Consider the following 22457-nt stretch of genomic DNA (forward strand, 5'->3'; position numbering starts at 1 on the left):
TGCCCTGGGACAAAATGCAGAGCCCAGCCAGCCCCGAGCCCTGCAGGAGGCTCACAGCCTGCTCTCGCCTTTATCCCGACTGCCACCAGCGGAAAGTTTTGCAGGAACCAGACCGCAGCCCCAACCATGCCGGGCATGGCTCAGGGAGGAGAAGCTGAGATCGGGTCCTGAGCACAGGTCCCAGCTGCAGCACATCCCCGCAGCTCTGCACTTCTGTGCAGGTTTTTATTTTTTTTTTTTTTTCTTTTCACACGTTCTTGCCTTCTGTTTTTGCTGGAGGCTCCTGTCCCTATTGAGAGGCAAATTTTAGCCATCTGGCAAAGCAGACTGTAGGATAAAACAAATGAGAGAGGGAGAAAAAAAACACACACACAATGTGCATGGGCACACACACACACACACACACACACACACAAAACTCTGGAGATTAGGGAAGACAAAAACTTCTCGGTGGTTGCTGGAGAGGAGAGGAGAGGAGAGGAGAGGAGAGGAGAGGAGAGGAGAGGAGAGGAGAGGAGAGGAGAGGAGAGGAGAGGAGAGGAGAGGAGAGGAGAGGAGAGGAGAGGAGAGGAGAGGAGAGGAGAGGAGAGGAGAGGAGAGGAGAGGAGAGGAGAGGAGAGGAGAGGAGAGGAGAGGAGAGGAGAGGAGAGGAGAGGAGAGGAGAGGAGAGGAGAGGAGAGGAAGAGGAGAAGGAGAGGAAGAGGAGAGGAGGAGAGAGCCTTCAGCGCAGGCAGGTCCGTGTGTGCGTGCGGGGATGTGGGGAACCGTTGCAGGCAGGGGAAGGCGTGACCTGCATGGAAAATGCCAGACAACTCCAGACACACACGCAGAGGCGCGCACACGCTCACAAATCTCCGGCCAGAGATAAGGCGGACAGCGGAGCGTGGGGAAGGAGGCGAAGCCGGCCCCCGCCGCCCAGCCAGCCGCCCTCCCCTGCCTCCCCAGCCCCTCGGGGAGCTCTCCCAGCAGAGACATGAGGTGAGTGCCTCCGGGACCAGGGGCGATGCGGCGGGGGAGAGCCGCACACCGGCTCCGAGGGGCTCCGGGGGGCACCGGGGGGTGGTTGGGGGACGGCGCCGGTTTCACTCCGGAGTGGGACCGGGACTCGCGGAGAGGAGCTGGCCGTGGGGCGAGCCGGCGGCGCTGAAGGCGAGGCGAGGCGAAGCGGAGGGGGTGATGCCCGTTTCCGCCAGCCCCCGAGCAGAAGAGAAACAGATTTTTTTCCCTTCGCACATTTTTGTGGTTTCAGACGAGCTGTCAGAAAAAGGCATGTTCAACCTCACTCCGCTCGGATGAGAAGTCGGCCCAAGTTTCTCGGTGCCCCTCGACTTTGCTTTGTACCCGGGGACCGGGGCGAGCGGTGGCACGAGACAGACGAGCCCCAGAAAACTACTGCCCTGGTTTTGAAAGAACGCAGACAGGTTAAAAATAATCCGCTTATATAGCTTCAATTTCCTCATCAGCATACCTAAATCAAGCCCTGCTTCTGAAACCGTGTGTGCATGCACGTGTGGGTAGTTCCAGCGACTGTAATATACACCTACAAGCCTCTGCCAGGCCTTAGTACCTATTTTAGAAAGCGGAAATTTTCTCTAATGGCTCTAATTTCCTGCATGTTTCTGTTCCTCTGTGTGCTGTAAAAAGACGGAGGTCTCTCCTCCAGCTGGGTCCCTTGCAATGCCATGGGCATTCGAGTTTGTACCCCCAGCACGGGCAGGGGTTTGCTGAAAACTGCTCTGCTGGTGCTCACCTTGCTGTTCAAACAGAGCTCCAAACTGGTGTGCAGGGTGACCTGCAATCGCTGTCCTCTGTGCCCTCCTCGGGCACAAACAAGTTGGCAGCTGGGACAAACTCTCTAGGATTAGATTTTTTAAAAATCTGAGTTTGATGACAAAAGGTCTCTATGGATCTTACCTGCTGTGTCCTTCTTCATTTGGGGTGAGTGGTACCCTAAGAACTGAAGAGAATTGAAGAGGGAAAAGAGAAGAGAAAAAAAGCAAAATGAAGAGAAGCAAAAAGTACAAGAGAAGCAAAATGAAGAGAAGAGTAAAAGAGAATTGAAGAGAAGTGAAGTGAAAAAGAAAAGAAAGGAAAAGAAAGGAAAAGAAAGGAAAAGAAAAGAAAAGAAAAGAAAAGAAAAGAAAAGAAAAGAGAAGAGAAGAGAAGAGAAGAGAAGAGAAGAGAAGAGAAGAGAAGAGAAGAGAAGAGAAGAGAAGAAAAGAAAAGAAAAGAAAAGAAAAGAAAAGAAAAGAAAAGAAAAGAGAAGAAAAGAGAAGAAAAGAAAAAAAGAGAAGAAAGATAGTGTGCTTGAGGGGAGCAGTGTGCAGGTTCTGCTGCTGGGGCCCTGGCCCATCCTCGCCTGGCTGCAAAGCCGCATGCTGTTTGCTGAGAGTCGGTGAGCCCCGTTTGGCAGGGTGAAGCTAAGCGGTAGTAACAGCAGTAGTTATCGCCATGATGCTTTCATTAATCCGATTCAGAAAGCATCGTTATTTTATTAAGCATCCTAATGTTTACTCTTCTATTAAGCGAAGATTTGCCCATCGGCTGCTTGTCCAAAGACGTGTAGCTGGTGGCTGCAGCTGCCAGGAGCGAGAAGCATGGGGCTCCTGATGGTGCCTGGAGCTGCAGGGGTGCCTTTGGATCCCATGGGGCACCTCCATCACCCACCCTTCTAAGGGGTTTTCCCTGTGCAACTCCCACCCTCACCTCCACATCCCTACGAAGAGTTTGCTGGCGGTGGCATGGTGCCACAGCTCTCCCAACCCAGCACGCTGGTCTCAACTGTGCAACCTTACACAAAGTTGTAAGGGTTTTGGTGGAAAAAAATGCATTTTTTTGGAAAACCAGACTGAGCCCTGACAGGCTTTGAGATGGCCAGAGTTTCATTTGGTGTCCCCGTGTGCTTTCCAGGTACCCCCTGGCCTGGTCGCTCTGTGCCTGGCTGCTCGGCGTGGCGGATGCCGTTGAGCTGACGGAGATGTTTGGGGAGATCCGCTCCCCAAACTTCCCCGATTCCTACCCCAGCGACTCGGAAGTGACGTGGAACATCTCAGTGCCCGAGGGATTTAAAATCAAGCTGTACTTCATGCATTTCGACTTGGAGTCCTCCTACCTGTGTGAATACGACTACGTGAAGGTGAGCAGTGGTATCAGGGGACGCACGAACGGGCAGGTGGGACATGCGTTTGGCCAGCAGGGAGTGCTGGAAAGGCTGGGAACAAGGTATTTTTCCCCATTTGTTGGGCACAGGAATTGTCTGTCCAGTGGACAACAGGGAGAGCACAATAAGCTGACAACATCCATTGGGCTAACCAGTGGGTGGGACGCCCGAGTCAGAGCCCAGCCACAAAGGACCAGATCTCTGAAACTACAACACTTATTTCTCATTGAATCCCATGGGATTCACACACCTGCGTGCTGATGAAATCCCTGTGGCAAAACCCCCAGGCTGTGCTCCTCTGATGCCAGGCACGTGCAAGCAGGCCCCTGAGCTGGGCACCCTTGGCCAGGTCATGGCTGTGGGGACACCCAGCAGAACCAAAAATACGGGTTAGACCCGAGCTTAAGGTTGTAAATTGGGGTTTGCATGCAGAGCCTCCATCCTACAAGCAACTGGGACAGACCCACAGGCTCCTTTGTGTTCACTACGAACCCATATCACAGCCCAGGTCCAATTTTGGGGGCCAATGCTGGCAAATACCCTCAGCACAAACAAGCTCTGGATGTTCCCAGGGAGCTGTCATGACCAAAACCACAAAAGATTTCATTCTGCCTCGTTGCTGGGCAGTAACCCATCAGAAATGATGGTGGGCCACACGCTGCGGGGCCACACATAGCATCCTTGCCTCTTGCAACTCTGTGTCCCCAAACAGGGTTCCCCTGGGCTCTCCGTCTCTTTGAATTTGGTCAGTTTTGGTGCTTTCTGGCAGGCTAGGTGTAGCAAGCAGGTGCTTCCTACATTTCAGGGCTTGCATCCATCACCCATCGCCCAGCACAAGCCTCACCCTGCCTCTCTGCACGGAGGCAGGTGGAGGTTGCACCCAGGTCTGGAAGCACTCAGCCCCGGTGCTAGGTGCCAGCTACTTGCAATTATTGTTTTATTCTCGCCCTAAGAAGACAAAGCAAACATTTGCATTTTTTTTTCTTCTTGGATCTGTTTGCTGCTTTAATTTCCCCTTTGTGCTGGCACTCATTCTGCTACTAACAGCTCTCATTGAGGTTTGATTAGTTCTTTCTGCTTCTCCTGGATCTTCTCCAAGCACGAGGGCCAGGGACATATATAGAGATATATTGCTCTAAGAACCCAATAAGCTCAAGGAGCAGATTTCTTGGAAACTTTCCCCATTCCAGGCTTTACCCCTCCTCCTGCCCTTCACCCCCTGCTCATTTTTCCTTTTTCATAAGGGCTCCCTGTTATTTGGCCACGGTGCCAAGTTGGCATCACAGCTTTCCCTGCTGCTGGATTTCCATAAGAAGGCGGCATTTTTCACAGGGATTTAGATCTCAGCTGTATAAATTTGCTCAGGGCTGTAGCTCAGCTCACGGAGCCTCTACCACAGAACTGCCTTTGAAAAGTGCCGAAAACGCTCAGGAACGCCCGTCTGGGTGGATTACAGGTGATCCGTAAGCTGCTCCGCTGGGAAGACGTGCAACTTTGATGCTATTAAAGCACCAGCTTGGAACACGTAAGGAGAGCAGCAGATGAATAGAAGACCATTTTCCTCCTTGGGAAAACCCAACACATATAGATGTGTCTGTAATACTCTGGCAGCCCCACTAAAGAGGCTCATCGAGGCTCAGAAAGCCAGAGGTGCCTCCTCTCTGTTTGGTACCATCTCCAAACGAGGGCTCTCCATCATCTTCACTGCCACAAGACAGAGGTGGAACACGGGGGCTAAACAGCCCTGGTGCAAGGTGGGGACCCAGCTGGGGCCAGGCAGAAAGCCACCGTGCCATGGTTTTTGCCTCCCTCACCTCCTCGGGTGCCCATGTGCTCCAGCTCGAGCAGTGCAGAGAATCATCCCCAGCAGCAAGCTCGGGGCCCGCTGAGCTGCGAGCACACGCCGGTCTCTGCCTTCGGGGTGGTCTTCAGAAGGGAACAGTTTCCAGAGCCCTGAAACAATGGCTAATTAAAACAATAGCTGTTGATTTATATATATCCACATGCACGCGCGTGCGTGTGTGTATATATATATAAAACGAACGTGGCTCCTAGGGAAACGTGGCCAGCGGGATTGTTTGTGCAAAAGGGGATGGGACGGGTGGCACTTCGGTAAGGAGGTAAGCGAGGAGGAGCAGGAGGAGCAGGCAGCCCCGAGCAGGTAGGAAACACCAGCCTGTGTGCTCCTCAGCAAGCACCCAGTGCTTCTGGACACAGGTCTCCAGCAACCCTAGGGCAGAAGCAGAGAGATGGGAGGTGCAAGGTCCTTGCCCCAAATGGGACAGGTGGCTTCTCTTGAACCAGGGGAGCCAAGGGGAGCTTCCAAGGGTGTGAGTTAAAACCTCAGCACTATTTTGCAGGTTTTTTTTGGAAGGAGCTGTCTGCTAAGTCTGGGAAACCTCCACCGGGGAGAGGATGCACGCATGTGGGGAAGACTCAGCTGCGGGCTCTTGCTCCTGGCTGCCCCATCCCCACCTCGTTTCCAGCACCAGGCAGCACAGCATCAGGCATTTCGCACAAAACCCCACTAATCTGGGTGTTGCCTCCTCCCATGCACTCCGGCTGCAAGGCGGCTCCACAGGGGCCGTTCCATGCCCTTCCCTGCCTCTGAGCCTCTCCTCCCCATGTCATGTTCCCAGTGTCTTCAGCCCGGCGCTGCGATTTCTCGGCCTAATGAGCCATTTATATATATTACAAGCGGTATGCTTTGCCCTCGTCAGTCCAATTAGTGCATTCCTGGCGGGCTGGCGGCCGCGTTTCCGTACTGCCGGCTCCGTGCTCCTTTCCGGTGGCAGGGGCTGAGCCGCCCGGCCAAATTCCCCGCGGTGCTGGGGGGGCTTTGTTAACCCGGCCGCTGCAGGAGGCATCACTGGGATGTCACTGCTCCAGCAGCCAAGGCTGGGGCTGTCTCCTTTCTGGGTGCCCTGGGCACAGCCTGCGTCACCACGTGCGTTGTGACAGCCTCTGAGTCCCAGCCCCAGCCAAAAATCACGGGGACAGAGCCACATCCATGGCAGGGACCCCCCTCCATCCACAGGGGCAGGCATCCTCACAAGGAGAGCAGAGGCAAAAGCAGACAGCAAAGCTGGCGGGAGGCAGTGGCACGGGTAAATTTAAGGCACGAGAGTGTCGCTCTGTTTTATTTTTCAAAGCAGGCTTCTTTCAGCGTATTTTTATAGGGAATTTCTCCGCGGCAATTGATATTTCCCTCAGGGACACATCTTCTCTAGTGAAAACGTCGACATCGTGACCCGAGAGGGAGAAACTCCAAACAAACAACCAGGATTTAATTACCAGCCTGCTCGCTGGATGTAAATGATCTACGAAAAAGTATACAGTCCTCAGCAGAAGCAGCAAATATTAACCAGGGAGGATGACCTCTCTGTTTAGTTTACAGCCGGAGGGCTGTCTCTGCTCCCTGCGTCCCGGGGCATGGGACCCGTCACAGATAAGGGGCTGCCGATACCTTCGGCGAGGCCCCACGGCGAGAGCATCCTCGGGCAGGGACACGGGCACAGGGGACATTTCCCCATGCATCCCTTCAGAGGTGATGGCAGCACCGGCCCCGCACCAAGGATCCGGCTGGAAAACACTGCTTCCGACAGTTTTCCTCCCCAAAAAAGTGTCTTTGCAGAAAACGCAGTGTGCCCACTTTTCACAGCAGCCAAAGAGCCAGGCTTGTTCGCTTTTTGTAGATGGTGCTCCCGTTTTCCAGCCTGAAATGATGTTTTGTTTCAAAACACCCTTTATTTTGGATTTTTAAACGATTCTAAAGCACCACAGTATATTTCAAAGCGATTGAAACCAGATGGACCCCAAATTACTTGTTTTCCTTTTTTTTTTTTTTTTTCAGAACTCTGTTTCACAAAAAAAGAATAAAATTCAATTGGGTTTTTGTCCCATTGCGGGACGCATGCTTTTTCTCCAAATTCTCAAAATCTATCGTCGGAAAGTCTCTCTCTTTTCTGGCCAGCTCTTGCTCATATGAGAGGATGGAAAATATCTGGAGGCAATGTCAAGGCACGCTGAGCTGCCATTTCCATGTTGTCTTTCCCTGGTGTGAACGAGTTTCCTCCTGCATGCTCAGCCCTGGGAAATTTCCTTTTCTCCCCACTCCCTCCCCAGCCGGCGCATCCCGAGGGTCTCGGGGAGCCGTGGTGGCAGCCGCAGGAGGGTCCCACCTCGCCGAGGCCACGCGAGCTGGGGGTGGCACTCATGGGTCCCCAAGCTGTGCGCTTTGTTATGGCCTCAATAACGTGTTCTTGGTGTGAGCAAGAAGGGCTGGTGTGGTGCAGAATTGCTCGAGTTCCTCCCCTGGGGGGTTATTCGTATTCAGAATATGACAGGGTGCTGGGAACGAGGACAGGGTACAGAGGTGGGATTGCAAGAGGAGGAGATGGGGTTGGTGCTGAAATGGTCCTGGGGAAACAGCGAGGTAAAAGAAAGGGATGGGGCAACGTAAAAGGAAGGGATGTGGAAAACAGGAGGGTTTCCCACAGGGATTGCAGTGCTGTAAAGGGCTGCACAGAGGGGCTAGTGAGCATGCTGAAATGACAGCAGGGCACGGTGGCTCCTCCATCCCCTCCTGCAGCCTTCTAGGACACAGCACATGGACCCAGGGTGGTGGGGACAGCACCGAGCTTGTCTGAGCCAGCCCAGGGAACTGCAAGGCCATCCAAATTACAGCTGCTCTGACCTGATACAAAACCGGAGTGATCAATACTCAGTGCTCCCAGAGCACGCAGCAGCTCCAGCTCTTCCCATGGGCTATCTGCTCTGCTCCTCATCCCAGCACCCCCAGTGCGGGGGTCCTCAAGGGTCCTGGCACCCTTCTGAGCAAAGGGAACACAGGTACCAGCAGCTGTGGGTAGGAAGAGCACAGCTGGGGGCTGATTTTCACCCCCTTTCTTCCCCAGCTCCTGCCCACACATCAGCCCTGTGTGATTCATGTGAGCCAAGCACTAACCCAGCCTTTCTGCTACAGATCGAAGCGGAGGACCAGGAGCTGGCAACCTTCTGCGGCAGGGAGACGACGGACACCGAGCAGGCCCCCGGCCAGCAAGTCATCCTGTCCCCCGGCCCCTACATGGGGCTGACTTTCAGGTCCGACTTCTCCAACGAGGAGCGCTTCACTGGCTTCGACGCCCATTACACGGCCGTGGGTAAGCAGCACGCAGCCTCGGGACCTGCTGGACGCGGGGGGCTGCAGCGTGTGACCCCCCTCTCCTTGCTGTCACCATCCCACCTAGATGTGGACGAGTGCCTGGAGAAAAGCGACGAGGAGCTGGCGTGCGACCACTACTGCCACAACTACATCGGCGGGTACTACTGCTCCTGCAGGTTTGGCTACATCCTCCACTCCGACAACAGGACCTGCAAAGGTACTGGCCGGGCACAGCACGGCCGTGGGGATGGTCGTGCATGGTCATCTCATGAGGGATGAGATGTGGTTTCTCCCTCAGCTAAACTCTAGAGATCTCAAGTAGGAGAAATGAGAGGTTTTAGTCTCTGCTCTGAGTATGCCTGATGAAGGTGAGATGGGTTTGGCTCTCAGCCCGGGACCCTCCACATCATGGGCATGTGTGGAGCTTGGCTTGTGAGGTTCTCCTTGCATGGACGCACATTCAGGGCCGTAGACCCCATCCCATAAAGGGGCTGAGCAGTCAGGGTGCAAGCATTATCAGGGGCTGGGATGAAGGGGATCTGAGAGCTGGGTGCTCATCAGCACCCCTTATCCTGAGTATGGCTGGGTCTGGGGGCGGCTGACGGGGCGCTGATCCATCCCGGCTGTGTTTCAGTGGAGTGCAGCGACAACCTCTACACCCAGAGGAGCGGGGTGGTCACCAGCGCCGACTTCCCCAGCCCCTACCCCAAGAGCTCGGACTGCCTGTACCGCATCGAGCTGGAGGAGGGCTTCTTCATCACCCTGAGCTTCGAGGACAGCTTCGACGTGGAAGACCACCCCGAGGTGACCTGTCCCTACGACTACATCAAGGTGAGCTCCCCCTGCCCCGCTATCCTGTCATACCCCCGGTGTCCCGTTGATGGGGCCAAAATGTCCCCAGTCTAAATGGAGATGATGAAGCCAGCAGGAGCCCCATGATAGCTGAACCTCTTACCACACCTGATGGTGACCCTCTTTCTGGCCCTGGGCCCAGAACCAGTCCACATCGCCCCACCACATGGTGGTGAAACGTCCCAATCCATCGTCCTCAGGGTGAGGAGATCCCCAGGTATCCACACCCCACCTCAAGCCACCTCTTTCCCTTGGCAGATCAAAGCTGGCCCCAGGGAGTTTGGCCCTTTCTGTGGAGAGAAGTCCCCGGGACGCATCGAAACCCAAACCAACAGCGTGCAGATCCTCTTCCACAGCGATAACTCGGGGGAGAACAGGGGCTGGAAGCTGTCGTACACAGCAATTGGTAACTCCTGCTGCTTTCCCTGGGAAATGGGAAGGAAGGGCTTTATACACTCTGCAGGTGGAAACCTGTTGTTTTGCTCTGCTTGCTCTTCATTCAAAGGAAACCCGTGCCCACTGGTGCAGCCACCCATCAATGGGAAAATTGAGCCTTCCCAAGCCAAGTACACTTTCAAAGACCAGGTTGTCATCAGCTGCAACACCGGCTACAAAGTACTGAAGGTATGGGGTGACGGTGTGGAGCAGGGAGGGACCCTTCCTCCCAAAGCCATCACATCTCTGCTTGGGAGAGCAAACATGACCCACACCCCCTGGGCCTCCTCCCCAGGGCCTAGGGCACAGCCTCCTCTAGCAATTTTTAGCTAGAAAAGTCCTCTTCCAGGGAGGTCTGGTTATATCTTTACTAAATTGCCAAGAATTTGACTTTTTATAGGCTCATACCCTGATGGTGTTGTGGTTTCTGTTTTGTTTTGTTCGGTGTTTCTGCACAGGATAACCTAGAGAGCGAATCCTTCCAGATCGAGTGCCTGAAGGACGGGACGTGGAGTAACAAGATCCCCGTTTGCAAAAGTAAGGAAACCCCACGCACACCCTGTCGATGTCCTTTTCCTGCTGAAATTTCACACTGGATGGAGCTGCCCTGCCAGAGCGGAGCTCCTTACTCAGACCCAGCCAGAGAGACTACGTAATTCTGCAATGCTCTCTTGGCTCTTTCTTGGGTAGCATAACGGGGCTTGGTCCAAATGCCACAAGCAGGAGGTTTGTGCTTTCCCTTAGATTACTCATAAGTTGATTTGTGACCAGCTTGGCCGTCTCCCTGTCAAAGAAAGAGCAACCCTGGCTCTTGGGAGCTGGGTGAGCGGTAGCACAGACGGCTCTGCTGCCATGTGAAGGATGGCAAATTCGGGGCTGAATCCTGCTCTCGATGTGAGAGCAAGGGCTGCGTGAGATGGGATGACTCCCTGCTGTCTAGAAAACACCTACGAGCTTCCACAAAGATTTTTTATCTGCAAAACCTGGGCATGGATCAGATCAGACTTACCTCCGTGGTGATGCACCTTCATGAATGGCTGCTGCTGGAGGGAGGGAGGTGGCTGGTCCTGGGTGAGTGAGGTGGGATTGTTCGAGCTGTCAGATAAATCTGACACAATTTGGGATTATCTAGTTCCCAGTCCAACTTTCCCTCCAAATGGAAGCTGCTAAGATCACGGGCTTTAGAGAGGTGCCAGGTTCTAGCTGGGCAGTGCACAGCTAAGAGGAATGGGACAGAAAAGTTGCCCAGATACTTACAAACCTCAAAAAGAGAGAAAAGAGGGAAAAGAAAGGAGATTCCATTTGCATCAGCTCTTCTTTTGTCTAACCCAGCTCCTCTCTCAGCTCAGGCCCGGAGCTGTGCTTCTCATGTACCTGGTAACACCTCTTTCCTTTCCCCAAACACTCGCCAGTACCTCTCTGCCCCAGAAGGCACTCACTGCTACTCAGCCTGCTGTAAGGCTGGCCCAGAGAGGAGAAAAGCAACAAACACTCTCAGGGAAGGTCCCAAGACCTCCCAGGACAGGCAAGACGAGATGCTCTCAGGGGATGTGGCACCCAGGTTCTCCCCTTCTGGGCATATCCTTTTTGTTTTAATGATGTCGTGAATCTTACCTTAGGAGTGTATTTTTGGAGTTTTAAGTCACGTTTGCTCATTCAAAATGAAAAATGGGAGGTTGCCAGACATGCTAAATAGATTCCTATCTGAAAGGGCTTCTTACAAAGTATGGGATCAGTGATGTCTCTGCCCCACCAGAGAACTACCCCTCTCACCAGCAGCTTCCCATTCACTTTATCCAGCTTGGAGAGAGATCAGATAAACACTGGCATTGCCTAGAAAAAAAAAAATGCAAAAGTTAGATATTTTTAACCCCCAAAGCATTAATTTTTGGAGATTACCTGCACTATTCCGTTTGGGCTGGAACTGGTCCCTTCTTGTGTGAGATAAATCACTACACTAAATTTCTGTGGCTTTCTTGGAAAGCCAAGAAGCCCCTAAATGGGCAGTCCAGGCCTTCAGACTGCCGTGCCTCCCACCTCCCCTGTACGTCTGTCTGGGAGAGGCAAAAATGGTTTGAAGTGAAAAGCAAAGAAAATAGAAACCTCCCCAGCCAAGGTGGATAACATCCAGCTCTGCAGCCTGGCCAGCTTCTCCCAGCCACTGTCCCCAGATCGCCCCGGATGAGCCGAGCGGGTCCCCATCAGGGTCCCCATCGGGGTCCCCATCGGGGTCCCCATGGCTCCTGGTGCTCATTACAGATCTCTGGTGTTTTGGGGGCTGGGTTTCCTGCATGCCTCTCTCTGCTCGGCTACTAATTGAGCTTTCTCTCTCTGCTCTCCTCCTTCCCCTCTGCCTTCGGTGCAGCTGCAGACAGAGCCGACAACCAGACAGACAGAAGAGCCGGCTCGGAGCAAGTGGCTGCGTGAGGCTGGCGCCGGCCGCGCCACCGAGACGGGCAGCCTGCCTCCGTGCCCCTCTCTGCTCTGTCCCACACCCAGGGCAGCTCCCCTTTGCCCCTGGCTGCCAACTCCATCTCCGCGGCTTGTCTAACCGGCATGGCGCTCCTAACCCCCTGCGCACGCTGCTTTCTTAACTCCGTCTCCAGAAGGGAAATTCGGAGCCGAGCCCCCCTGTCCGTCCGTCGGCCCCCCTGGGAAGGTCCCTGCCTGTCCCCGGGCTGCCGCCAGCTCCTGGCACATCCTCTGCACCCCTCCGGACGCCCCCGGCCGTGCTCTGCTCCCCTCCGAGCCGGCGGTTGCGCAAGGAGCGTCGGCCCCGCACATGGTTTGTTTGTTTGGATTTAACCTCCCGCTGCCCTTCCTCCCTGGCCCAGCGTCGCAAATAAGAAACACTCCTTCCTCTCCTCTCTCCGAGCATCCTTTCAGCTCCCCCGCCCCGGGGTGAGGGAGGATGGGGTGGCATCAGCAGCCTTCTCCTGCCAGCCCTTGGGAGGATGCGTGCGGGACCGAGACCTGGCACGGGTACGGGGGATGCTGCTCTGCCTCCCCTCGGTCCCTGCTGCTGGCCCTGCGGAGGTGAGGATGGGCTGGCCTCGGGATGGTCACAGCCAAAAGAGGGCAGAGCCCCATTTCTGGCCCCATCCGTGTCCCCAAGAGCCCAGGATGTGCACACAGGGCTCCTTGAGGTGTCAGGGGCTGCACTGGGAGGGGGACCAGAGGCTGGAAGAGGAGGAGGAGAGTGCTGGGGAGCTCTGCATGGCTCTGCTCTTAGGAAGGTGGCTTAACGGCCCCTCTCCTGAGGCAAAAGTCTGGAAAAGGTCAAGGCACCAACTCCACACTCCCTTTGGGCAGGACCCGGGACACCGGTGGGGCAGCACCTCCGTGCAGGAGCCCATTCTGGCATCAGGGCTGCCCCCCACACATGGGACACGCAGGGAGGGAGCAGGTTGTGTGGGCTGGGGGGCACAGCCCTGCAGCCATAAATAGCCCCAGAGCAGACGTGCCAGCCACACCGATCCCCCAACACCCATTTCCCCCTTCCTACAAGCCCCAGCATCTCCCAGCACCTTATAAAGGTCCTGCAGGTGCTGGTACCATGGCACAAATCCACTGTGCTCCTAAGCATGGTGGAAAGAGAGCAGGGAAGCTTGGGGACCCTGGGGCTGGTGACAGGAGTCTGTGTCCCCTGCTCTGCCCCTCTGCAAGGCACAGGCACCCCGAGCCTCCTCCAGCCTGGCTGCATCCATCCCATCGCCCGCTGTCCCTGCCAAACCACAGTGGGGCAGAGGGGACCCTGGTGAGCAGCGAGCCACAGCATTTTGCCATAAACCAGGCTTTTTTTCACCCAAGTGGGTGGCTCACCCTGAGCATCGCTACATGTCCCTGGTGCCAGCGTTGCTTCTAGTGATTTTTTTCTTCATTAGCCTGGATCACCATGGTAAGGCTCCTGACCTCACTGCCTGCTCTGCTAGCCCTCTCCCCGTCCTCAAGCACCCAGACCCACGGAGCTCACGTGCCCCTGACACACTGGACCTCCTTTCCCAACCTCTCAGCTTCAAAGTGGCAGAGCCCAGCTCTGCAGAGCTGCATTTCCCAGTCAGGATGGGACCCCGGGTGGGCGGCACAAGCCTGGCCCATGGGAGAAGAGGCATGGTGAGGGATGTGGGGGAGAAGACAGACCATGGGAAAGGGCAATGGCACCCTGGAGGTTGGAGCAGGTAGGTTTTTCCCTACAGCTGGTGGTCTCCCCCTGCCTGCAGAGCAGCCAAGCCGTGCTCTCTGTGTCCTTCACCCCTGGTTGTCACAGGAGAGCCAGGACCTAGGGGTGCTCAGCCTGAGCTGTAAATGGTTATCAGCAAGGCTTGCTGCGCAGGTCGAGAGCAGGAGGGATGGGGCTGTGCTACCAACAAAGCCTGGTGCGTGGAGGAGGTGTTTGATGAACCACTGCCTGCTTTTTCCTGCCCATTCATAAGGCATGCAAAGACAAACTGCGGGAGCATGTCCTGACAGCTCCTGCCCACCTGTGCAGATCCCTTCCCCTCTCAAAGCTACAGCAGATCTCATCCTAAACACACAGCTCGGGACATCCTAGGAGGGATGGGAGCCGAGCCAAGGAGCTGCCTGAGCCGTGCCAGGCTGTGCTCCTTGCATTGCCCTAAAGAAGCGAGGTATGGGGCTGTCGGAGCCTCACCCTGCCCTGTAGGACCACCACCCACGCTGAAACCCAGCACTGCCTGCACGGGGCTGGGCACCCCGAGCACGGTCACAGGGCTCAACCCCGATTCTGTGTTGGCTTTCAGTTGCTGACTGCAAAGAGCCGCCGGAGCTGGAGCACGGCTTTGTCACCTTCTCCTCCAGGAACAACCTCACCACCTACCGCGCGGCCATCCAGTACCACTGCCAGCACCCCTACTACCACATGGCCCCCAACAGCACCGGTGAGCGGGGGGACAGGTCCCCATGGTGCGGGTGGGCACGCGGGGGGAGCCAGGTATATGGCCACAATGGGGTCTCCATGCTCGGGGGAGCACCAGGTCCAGCAGCCCTAGGAAGGGCTCCTTAAGGCACCCATCCCAAAAATCCAGCAGAGCCAAAGCCCTGCAGAGAGCAGTGGGATCATGGCAGGCAGAGCTTCAAGCTTATCCACCAGCAGAGACACCATAAGGGGGTTCACAGAACACCACGGGTCTCTGCACCCTTTGGATATGGCTCTGGGCGGCAGCCCGGGTGCACATATGTCCCAGCCCTCCTTCCTCCTCCTCCCTCAGTATGGAAAGCCAAAGAATTTCCTCACATTCCTGCCTCCCTGCTCACAGCCCTGTGCATCTGGTCCCCGCATCCAGCACTCATTAGTGTAATGGGCGGCAGCAGCACTAACGGGGCGACAGCTCAGAGGGCTTCAAAAGGAGGTCACATCCTGGAAAAGGGCTCAGAGGGTCGTGATGGCAGGGCAGCATTTCACTGTCCCTATACTTGGGCCACTGCCCAGCTAACACACTGCTCTCTTCCAGCCACCTACATGTGTGATGCATCAGGGGTGTGGAGGAGCGAGGAGCTGGGCACGGCGCTGCCGTCCTGCCGACCAGGTACTGGTGGGGATGGGTACCGTGGTGAGAGGTGCGGGGATGTGTGGGGAGGGGGCTGCCTGCCCAGCCTCACCTGCTGCTCCCGGGCAGGGACCCCCCTCCTCGGTGACAGAGCTGTGTGCTGTACGTGTCTGCTGCAATGTATGGCAGAGAGGGCAGTGAGGACAAGGTTCAGGAAGGCAGCAGCCCCAGCAATATGGGCACGTTCAGCCCCCAGCATCGCTGAAGCTGGCTCCAGCCAAGGGCAGCGCACGACCTGCCCGGTGGCGCCGGCTCCCGGCTGCCATTAGCAGCGTGTCCCCATGCAGGAGCAATTAGCACGTCTCCGAGCCTTGCAGAAAAAAACAGCCCCTTCACAGGGCCAGAAGTCCCAAGCCTTTGAGCAGTGGCAGAAACGTTTGCAGCCAGCAAGTTTCCAGGCCAGGCGCCCGCTTGGGATTAAACAAAAGTCCCTGGGACGTGGGCTGGCCACAGCCGGCTGCAGACGGGGCTGGCGGCAGCTCTGGGTGCAGGCTGTGGTCGGATGTGCGGGGACAGCTCTTCGGAGCGGTGCACGGACACGGTGGCAGGGCTCAGCCCCACGGCAGGTCTCGCTGGGTGTCTGCTCTCCAGAGACTGGGGCTGCGGCTGCTCTCGTTTCGGCAGCTGCTCCCTGCATCCCTCCTTGATGTTTCAGCCTGAAATAATTTGTGCCGGGAGCATACGGGGACATTTTTCGGGGCCTTAGCTGCCTTCATGGGCCATTTCCAGACCTCCTGATTAGTGACAGAAGTCACAGGGAGGCTTCAGGAAAATGGAAAATCCCAGGGAGAGGGTGACGCTCTCCTGAGATTGGGATCTGCAGGCAGCAGCTGGCCAGCTGCTCTTCAGATCTTCCCTCGTGTCTCACGCTACCTCCCCATCAATAGAAACTCCTCTTCCAGGCCACGCCGCGCCTGCCTCTGCCATTAGCGGGAGCATTTGCAGCCTGGTCAGCGTTTTTGATATGTAATTTAATAGAATAAATATTTGGCTGGATGCGTTTCCTCTAAAATCATCTCCCTGGGATGGCTGTCAGCTTCGGTGCAGCAGCACAGCTGGGCTGGGCTGGGAGGCAGGAGCTCTTAGCCCGAGCACGTTTTCTGTTCCCTGCAGCACTGGGAAAGGCAGGGGAGTGAAGTGCAGGCAGATGCTCCCCACACACTCTGAAGTCGCAGTTTTCCTAGCAGCAGCCACAGCAAATCCATGTCAGCAGCTCCCGGTGCTCCTGCCCCAGCTCTCAGCGCTGATCCCATCACCTTGGGAGCCTCTTTCTGGGAGGTTCAGCATCCTCCCCTCACAATATGAGGGCATGGGGCAGAGTCATGGCAAGCCCAAATCGTCTCCCACAGCTTCCCAGTATCATCAGCACCCCTGAGCACTAACCAGCCTGGGACTTCCCTCCCTGGCACTGCCCCAGGCACGAGCCAGCTCCAGCACCACCACCTTTGTCCCAAAGAATATGTTCCCCAAGGGCACCTTGGTTCTCAGAGCCACCTTCAGCTGCTGAATTCTTCCCGGTGGGTCACAGCACGTGGATAAAGCACCTGGAGGCAAACCAGGCAGCACATCAGGGCCCCTCAGACATAATTCTGGGTCTGCTGGAGCTGAGCAGAGGGAAGCTGGTTTGGCTGCCAGAACTGCGGCAAAGACTTGGGATGCAGGAGTAAAGTCCACGGTGCTAGGCAACATCCCGCGGCCAAGCCTTCTCCAGCCACAGCTCCTCCGGGAGGGTGAATGCCATGGCCGTGACACCACAGGCCTCGTGATTGGTCTCAGGGCGAGGGGTGAGGCCGGGCTGATGTAAGGCTCCAGCCCTCCCGGTGGCGTTCCCCTGGCACAGGCTGAGCAGGAGCCCGAGCGGCTGGACGGCTGGGGAAGGGCTGAGCGAGCTCGCGGGGCAGCGTGAGGCTGCAGGATTACTCACTTGGCCTTTCTGCTTCTGAAGTGGTGTGGGTCCAGCCAAACCACTCCAGAAACTGAGCTGCAATGGGAGGAATTGCAAAGTGCAGGCTGGCCCACCAGCCAGCTCTGTCTCCCATCCACCAGCACAATTGTACAACAACCCTTCACATGGCAGCCCTGCTTTACTGCAGCCCAGGCCTAGCAGGAATCCTAGCATCCACCAAGTCTTTGACACAGCAGCATTCTCCTTCTACCTCCTGTTCCATAAGGAGTCTGGTAACACCACGGTGCACATCTGGAGCACAAATCACACAGGTGTAAACCAAGAGTAAGATCTGATCCTACTCAGAGAGCTTGAAGTCCCACCCTGGCTCCCCCTTTGCTAGGTCTGTGCCTGGCTTCAGTGGCAGGAGATCTGGTACAGCACTGGGTAAAAGCCTCCTCCACGTCCCATGGTCTGCAATGAACTGTTCCCATGGTCCATACTCACTCAGCAGACAACAGACCATTCTTTCCACCAGCTGAGACCACTCTTTCCACCCACTATTTGCAGGACAAGTCCTCTAACCCCTCTGGAGTGGAGGTCTGGCACACACCACCTATTTGCACAAGCCCACCTTTTTCATCAAAGGCTTTCTGCCTCCCTTCATGATAGGACCACATGTACTGTAGCCCTGCCATGACAGGCACCAAGAGCTTAACCCTTTCCAAGCTCAGTGGATACTTTTTGGGACAGAGACCTACCAAAGCTGGTAGCCAAAACTGTGCCTAGAAAGCCCATGGCCTCATGGCCAAGGGCGTCTACCTTCTGTTTTCACAGCCTACAGCAAGGGTGGGAAAGGAGAAAGCAGCCAAGAGGCTGCTTTTTGGAGCAGACATGCTGGGACAACCTGGGCCTTTACTGCCCGTGGCTGAACCCATGTTGGAGTCCTGCAGAGCTGGGACAGCAGCCAGAGGGAGCTCCTGGCTCTGAAGATGCCTCCTTCCCTGCCCCAGCATCTGGCCTAGCGGCCAAGCTTGGTCTCAGTCCCACCAGCTGAAGAATGGCCTGGTCTGGGCAGGCTGCCATAGCCATGGGAGCCACGCAGCCATGCTTCAGGGTGCATGGGGAGATGCAGAGGCAGGTCGGACCCTCTTACCCCCCCGTGAAGGTATTGCAGGTCCCAAAGGTGCAATGATGGATGGCACTGAGCAAGGTGCATTGCATGCATCATTGCAGGTAGATTATGCCACAGGCCTAGTGGTACCACCTGGGAGAGCTGCCTGGGACCCTCCCTTGGGTCTCCCAGGGTGCCACGTGGGAGCAGATGACAGGATTGGGTCCCCCCCAAATCCTGGAAAGCAACAGATTGTACTGTCCCATAGACAAGACACTTTTCTAATCTATGTCTCATTGACCACAGCCACAAAAAGCATGGACAGAGGGCTTGGTATAGTTACTTTTAACTCCAGGAGAGCATTGTCCCTATTGTCCAGGGCCCATGAGAAAAGCAAGATGTTCTGTGCTCCAAAAGTATTGCTGACATAGCTCAGGCCAAGAGAGAACTAGCTCCATAAGGGCTGAACAGGGTCTGCAGGGGTCACCCCACCATCCTCATGGTCATGAAGATAACCAGCCATGTGGCATAATCTACAGGGGAGTCCCTTTTCATTTGTTCCCCAGATAAGTGCTGGGAGTAACAGTGCTGTCCGTTTTGTCCCCAGTGTGCGGCCGGCCGGCTCGTGCTCTGCCCGGGATCATCAAGCGCATCATCGGCGGGCGCAACGCGGAGCCCGGCTTCTTCCCCTGGCAGGCCCTGATTGTGGTGGAGGACATGTCCCGGGTGCCCAACGACAAGTGGTTCGGCAGCGGGGCCCTGCTCTCGGACTCCTGGGTGCTGACAGCTGCCCACGTGCTCCGCTCGCAGCGGCGAGACAAGACGGTCATTCCCGTTTCCAAGGAGCACGTCACTGTCTATCTGGCCCTGCATGACGTGAGGAACAAGATGGAGGCTGTCAACCGGACAGTGGAGAGGATCATACTCCACGAGGAGTTTGACATCCAGAACTACAACCACGACATCGCCCTAGTCAAGCTGAAGGAGAAGGTGACCATGGGGAACTACGTCATGCCCGTCTGCTTGCCCCAGTTCGAGCACGAGCTGGAGGGACCTCACCCCAACACACTAGGGCTGGTGGCTGGCTGGGGGATCTCCAACCCCAACATCACGGTGGACGAGATCATCAGCTCGGGCATGAGGACGCTGTCCGACATCCTGCAGTACGTCAAGCTCCCGGTGGTGCTGCATGCAGAGTGCAAGACCAGCTACGAGTCCCGGTCGGGGAACTACAGCGTGACCGAGAACATGTTCTGTGCCGGCTACTACGAAGGTGGAAAGGACACTTGCTTGGGAGACAGTGGGGGAGCCTTTGTCATTCAGGACCCGGGAACCCGGAGGTGGGTGGCCCAAGGGCTGGTCTCGTGGGGTGGCCCGGAGGAGTGTGGCAGCAAACAAGTGTATGGGGTGTACACCAAAGTCTCCAACTACGTGGACTGGGTGGAGAAGAAAACAGGCTCCTCAGAGAGGTGGACATTTCTGGACCCTGAGCTGGAGAGATGAGTGACTAAGCACTGCTTGCTGCCGCAGCTTCCTTTCTTCTTGTTGTTTTTTAATATGCTCCAGACTCTGGTCTTTCGCAAGCAGTAGCCACGATGCTCAGCCGCACTTCGGGCCTTTGCCAGCCCTCCACGTCATCCGTTGCGCTTGGTCCCATCCCTTTGCTTGCTCTCTTAGGAAATGCTTGCTAGGGAGCTGGGGGAAGGGAGCGAAGGGTGAGATCTCATCTCCCATCCTTAGCTCATGCTGCCGGGCTCCAAACCTTGCCCACCCTCCCGGGGAGGCTCCCTCCAAGCTATGACAAAGGCAAAGTGACAGAAGCAGCATTTCCCTGCCACCAAAGCCTTGGGCCGTGCACAAAGACTTGCCCACACCCTCAGGCCAGCTCTTCCCATCAGATGATGTAACTGGAGGAGCAACAGGGGCTGTGGACAGCATGGGAAACCTGGACGGGCAGGCCTGGACCTCACAGGTCCCCCCCACTGCGTAACACCTTTTCTGTGCAAGGAGCAGTGAGAGAGCCCTGTGGGTTTGCTGGTATTTGTATCTGCAGACAAACATCCCTTCCTGATGGCATCTCAGGTGATGTCCACCTGGCCCCAGGGATGTGAGGATGTGTCCACATTAGCCCTAAACTTCAGCCATGGCTGGAAAGGTAATGGCTGCCGAGATGGCACTGACCCAGCATATGGGACAGCCAGATAAGCTTAGCTTCCTTCAGCAGGGACATCAACTCCTTCACTTGCCAGCAAAGCCCTCCTATAGCTGTAAGCAACATGCAGCAACTGCCTGCTGTTCCCTCTGCATGCCTCTAATCTCCTTTGGACCTCTCCTCCTCCTCCTCCTTTGGTTTTGCCATGCAAGAAATGAGTCAACAGTAAATGAGACACTCTCCATTTTGCTATCATCCAAAAGGCCATTTGTAGAGCATGTAGAGGAGCAGAAGGCCTAAGGAAGGTCTGATTTGCAGACACGCTAAGAACTGTATTCTTGGCTATGTCATGTAACTGCGACTGTATTTTTATATATATATATATATTTCTTTTTTTGATACTACATTCTGTAAAATATCCAATGTCATGTAAGGATGGTTCTGTGTAATCTTCCTCTTGAGAACAAAATAAAACTTTAATATTTACTGAGTTTGTGCCCTGAGGCTTTTATTCCAGGCAGATCAAGGTCAAGGACTGAGGGCAAAGGCAGGTCATGAGTCTGTGCCACACACCCCCGCTCCTTCTCCATCGCATCTGCTCTCTGTCCATATCAGTCCTTATCAGCCATGCCCTCAGCTCCACACAGTCCAGCTCTGCATCACACAAACTCTTTCCATGGCCAAGACAGAGGCTGGAGCTACTGGATTTCACACACAGTCATCCTGCCCACCCAAGTATAGCAGTGCTGCAAAAGACCAGCTCACTTGTAAGGATGAAGCTCCTTAGCCTTCAGTCGGGTTCGACAACCTGTGGGCTTTACAAGCCTGAATACTACCCAGTCTCACAGTGATCAGCGGACAGAAACGTCCATATCACTTTGGGAAATCTGTCTGCAATTACCATCAGCTTCAGCAAGTATTTGCTGAGCAGAGAACAGCCAAGGCCCACTAGAAACCTCCCCATGGACCATTTCCCAGGCTTCTGGTCGCTGCTGGTAACGCAGGCTGCTTTCCACACTGCCAGCGACACAGAATCAGAGCCCCTCCATTCCACATGGCCTGGGAATGCAGCAAGTACTCAGGACCATATGGCTCTTTGGAAACCCTTGGAAACAGCAGGAAAAGTCTGGGAACCCTCTCAGGGTTGTAAGACCCAAGTGATGGCCTCAAAGTGCCCTTCGCTCAGGCTTAAGGAGAGGCACCCCGTATCCTTTTACTCCACCACACCCCAGTAAGGGTTTACTGCGAAGTCTGGGTGTTTCCATCCCTCACATCTCACTTTCTTCCCTCTGGTTGCAGTGTGTGGGAAGCCCAGGTTTTCCAGGAGCGCCGTGTCCCGGCCCGCAGGCAGACACCTCTCCCAGCGAGGAGCCTCCCCCTGGATCGCCATGCTCGCTCGGGGCGGCCGGCCCTTCTGCGCAGGCTCCCTTCTGGGTAAGCCCATCCTCGGGGAGATGCTGCAGGAGGTAAAAACCAGGCTGGGAATATCCTGCCTGTGGTTAGGGAGGATCGTAGGATGCTGGGAGCCTCCAGCCTGCTGCTGCCCAGGGACTCCCAGGCTCAGATGTGGTGCCTTTGAGCTTCACCATCCTGCTTGATGAAAATACTGATGTAGTTTTTGAGCAAGAGCAACTAGGGTGGACTCTTCAGAGGGACACTGATGCCCTGGGGGTTGTTTTCTAGGGAACATGTGGATTGTCACCGCAGCCCACTGCCTCCACAACAAACTGGACATGGAGAGCCCCCAGCTCCGCAGCTCGGATCTGCTCGCCCCTTCCTCCTTCAGCATCATCCTGGGTGAGCAGAGCACTGATGGGGGGTTGTGAAGCCATGCCCAGGGCTCTGCTCTCCCCACGGTGGCTCTGGGCACAGCTTGCAAAATAACCTCTGAAAGACACATGCAGAGCACCCAGCCACAGTGGGAGCTGCCCTAATGGCCAAAACGCCACGGAGCCACCTCCCCCTTTGGTACAAACATCTCCCCTCCCTCCCAGGGAAGCACAGCACCCTGAGGCAGGATGACACGGAGCAGCAGATGCACCCCAAAACCCTCCTCGTCCACCCGTCCTACCACCCTGACACCCTGGAGTACGACATCGGGCTGGTGGAGCTGTCCGGGGCAGCAGCA

General features: G+C 55.8%; 1 protein-coding gene across 1 annotated transcript; it reads left to right on the forward strand.

The window, feature by feature from the left end:
* Nucleotides 1–754: 754 nt before the first annotated feature.
* On the forward strand, nucleotides 755–19680 carry MASP1 (MBL associated serine protease 1; the record flags this gene model as incomplete). The annotated part of the gene is given in 13 exon segments (XM_084291866.1): nucleotides 755–819; nucleotides 821–944; nucleotides 947–978; nucleotides 2911–3136; nucleotides 8145–8322; nucleotides 8410–8541; nucleotides 8959–9155; nucleotides 9435–9582; nucleotides 9682–9800; nucleotides 10070–10148; nucleotides 14372–14509; nucleotides 15083–15157; nucleotides 18785–19680. Coding segments are annotated over 13 exon segments (2409 nt in total).
* Nucleotides 19681–22457: the final 2777 nt, after the last annotated feature.

Source organism: Netta rufina (assembly GCF_964035555.1).
Source record: "Netta rufina genome assembly, chromosome: 9".
Classification (NCBI taxonomy): Eukaryota; Metazoa; Chordata; class Aves; order Anseriformes; family Anatidae; genus Netta; species Netta rufina.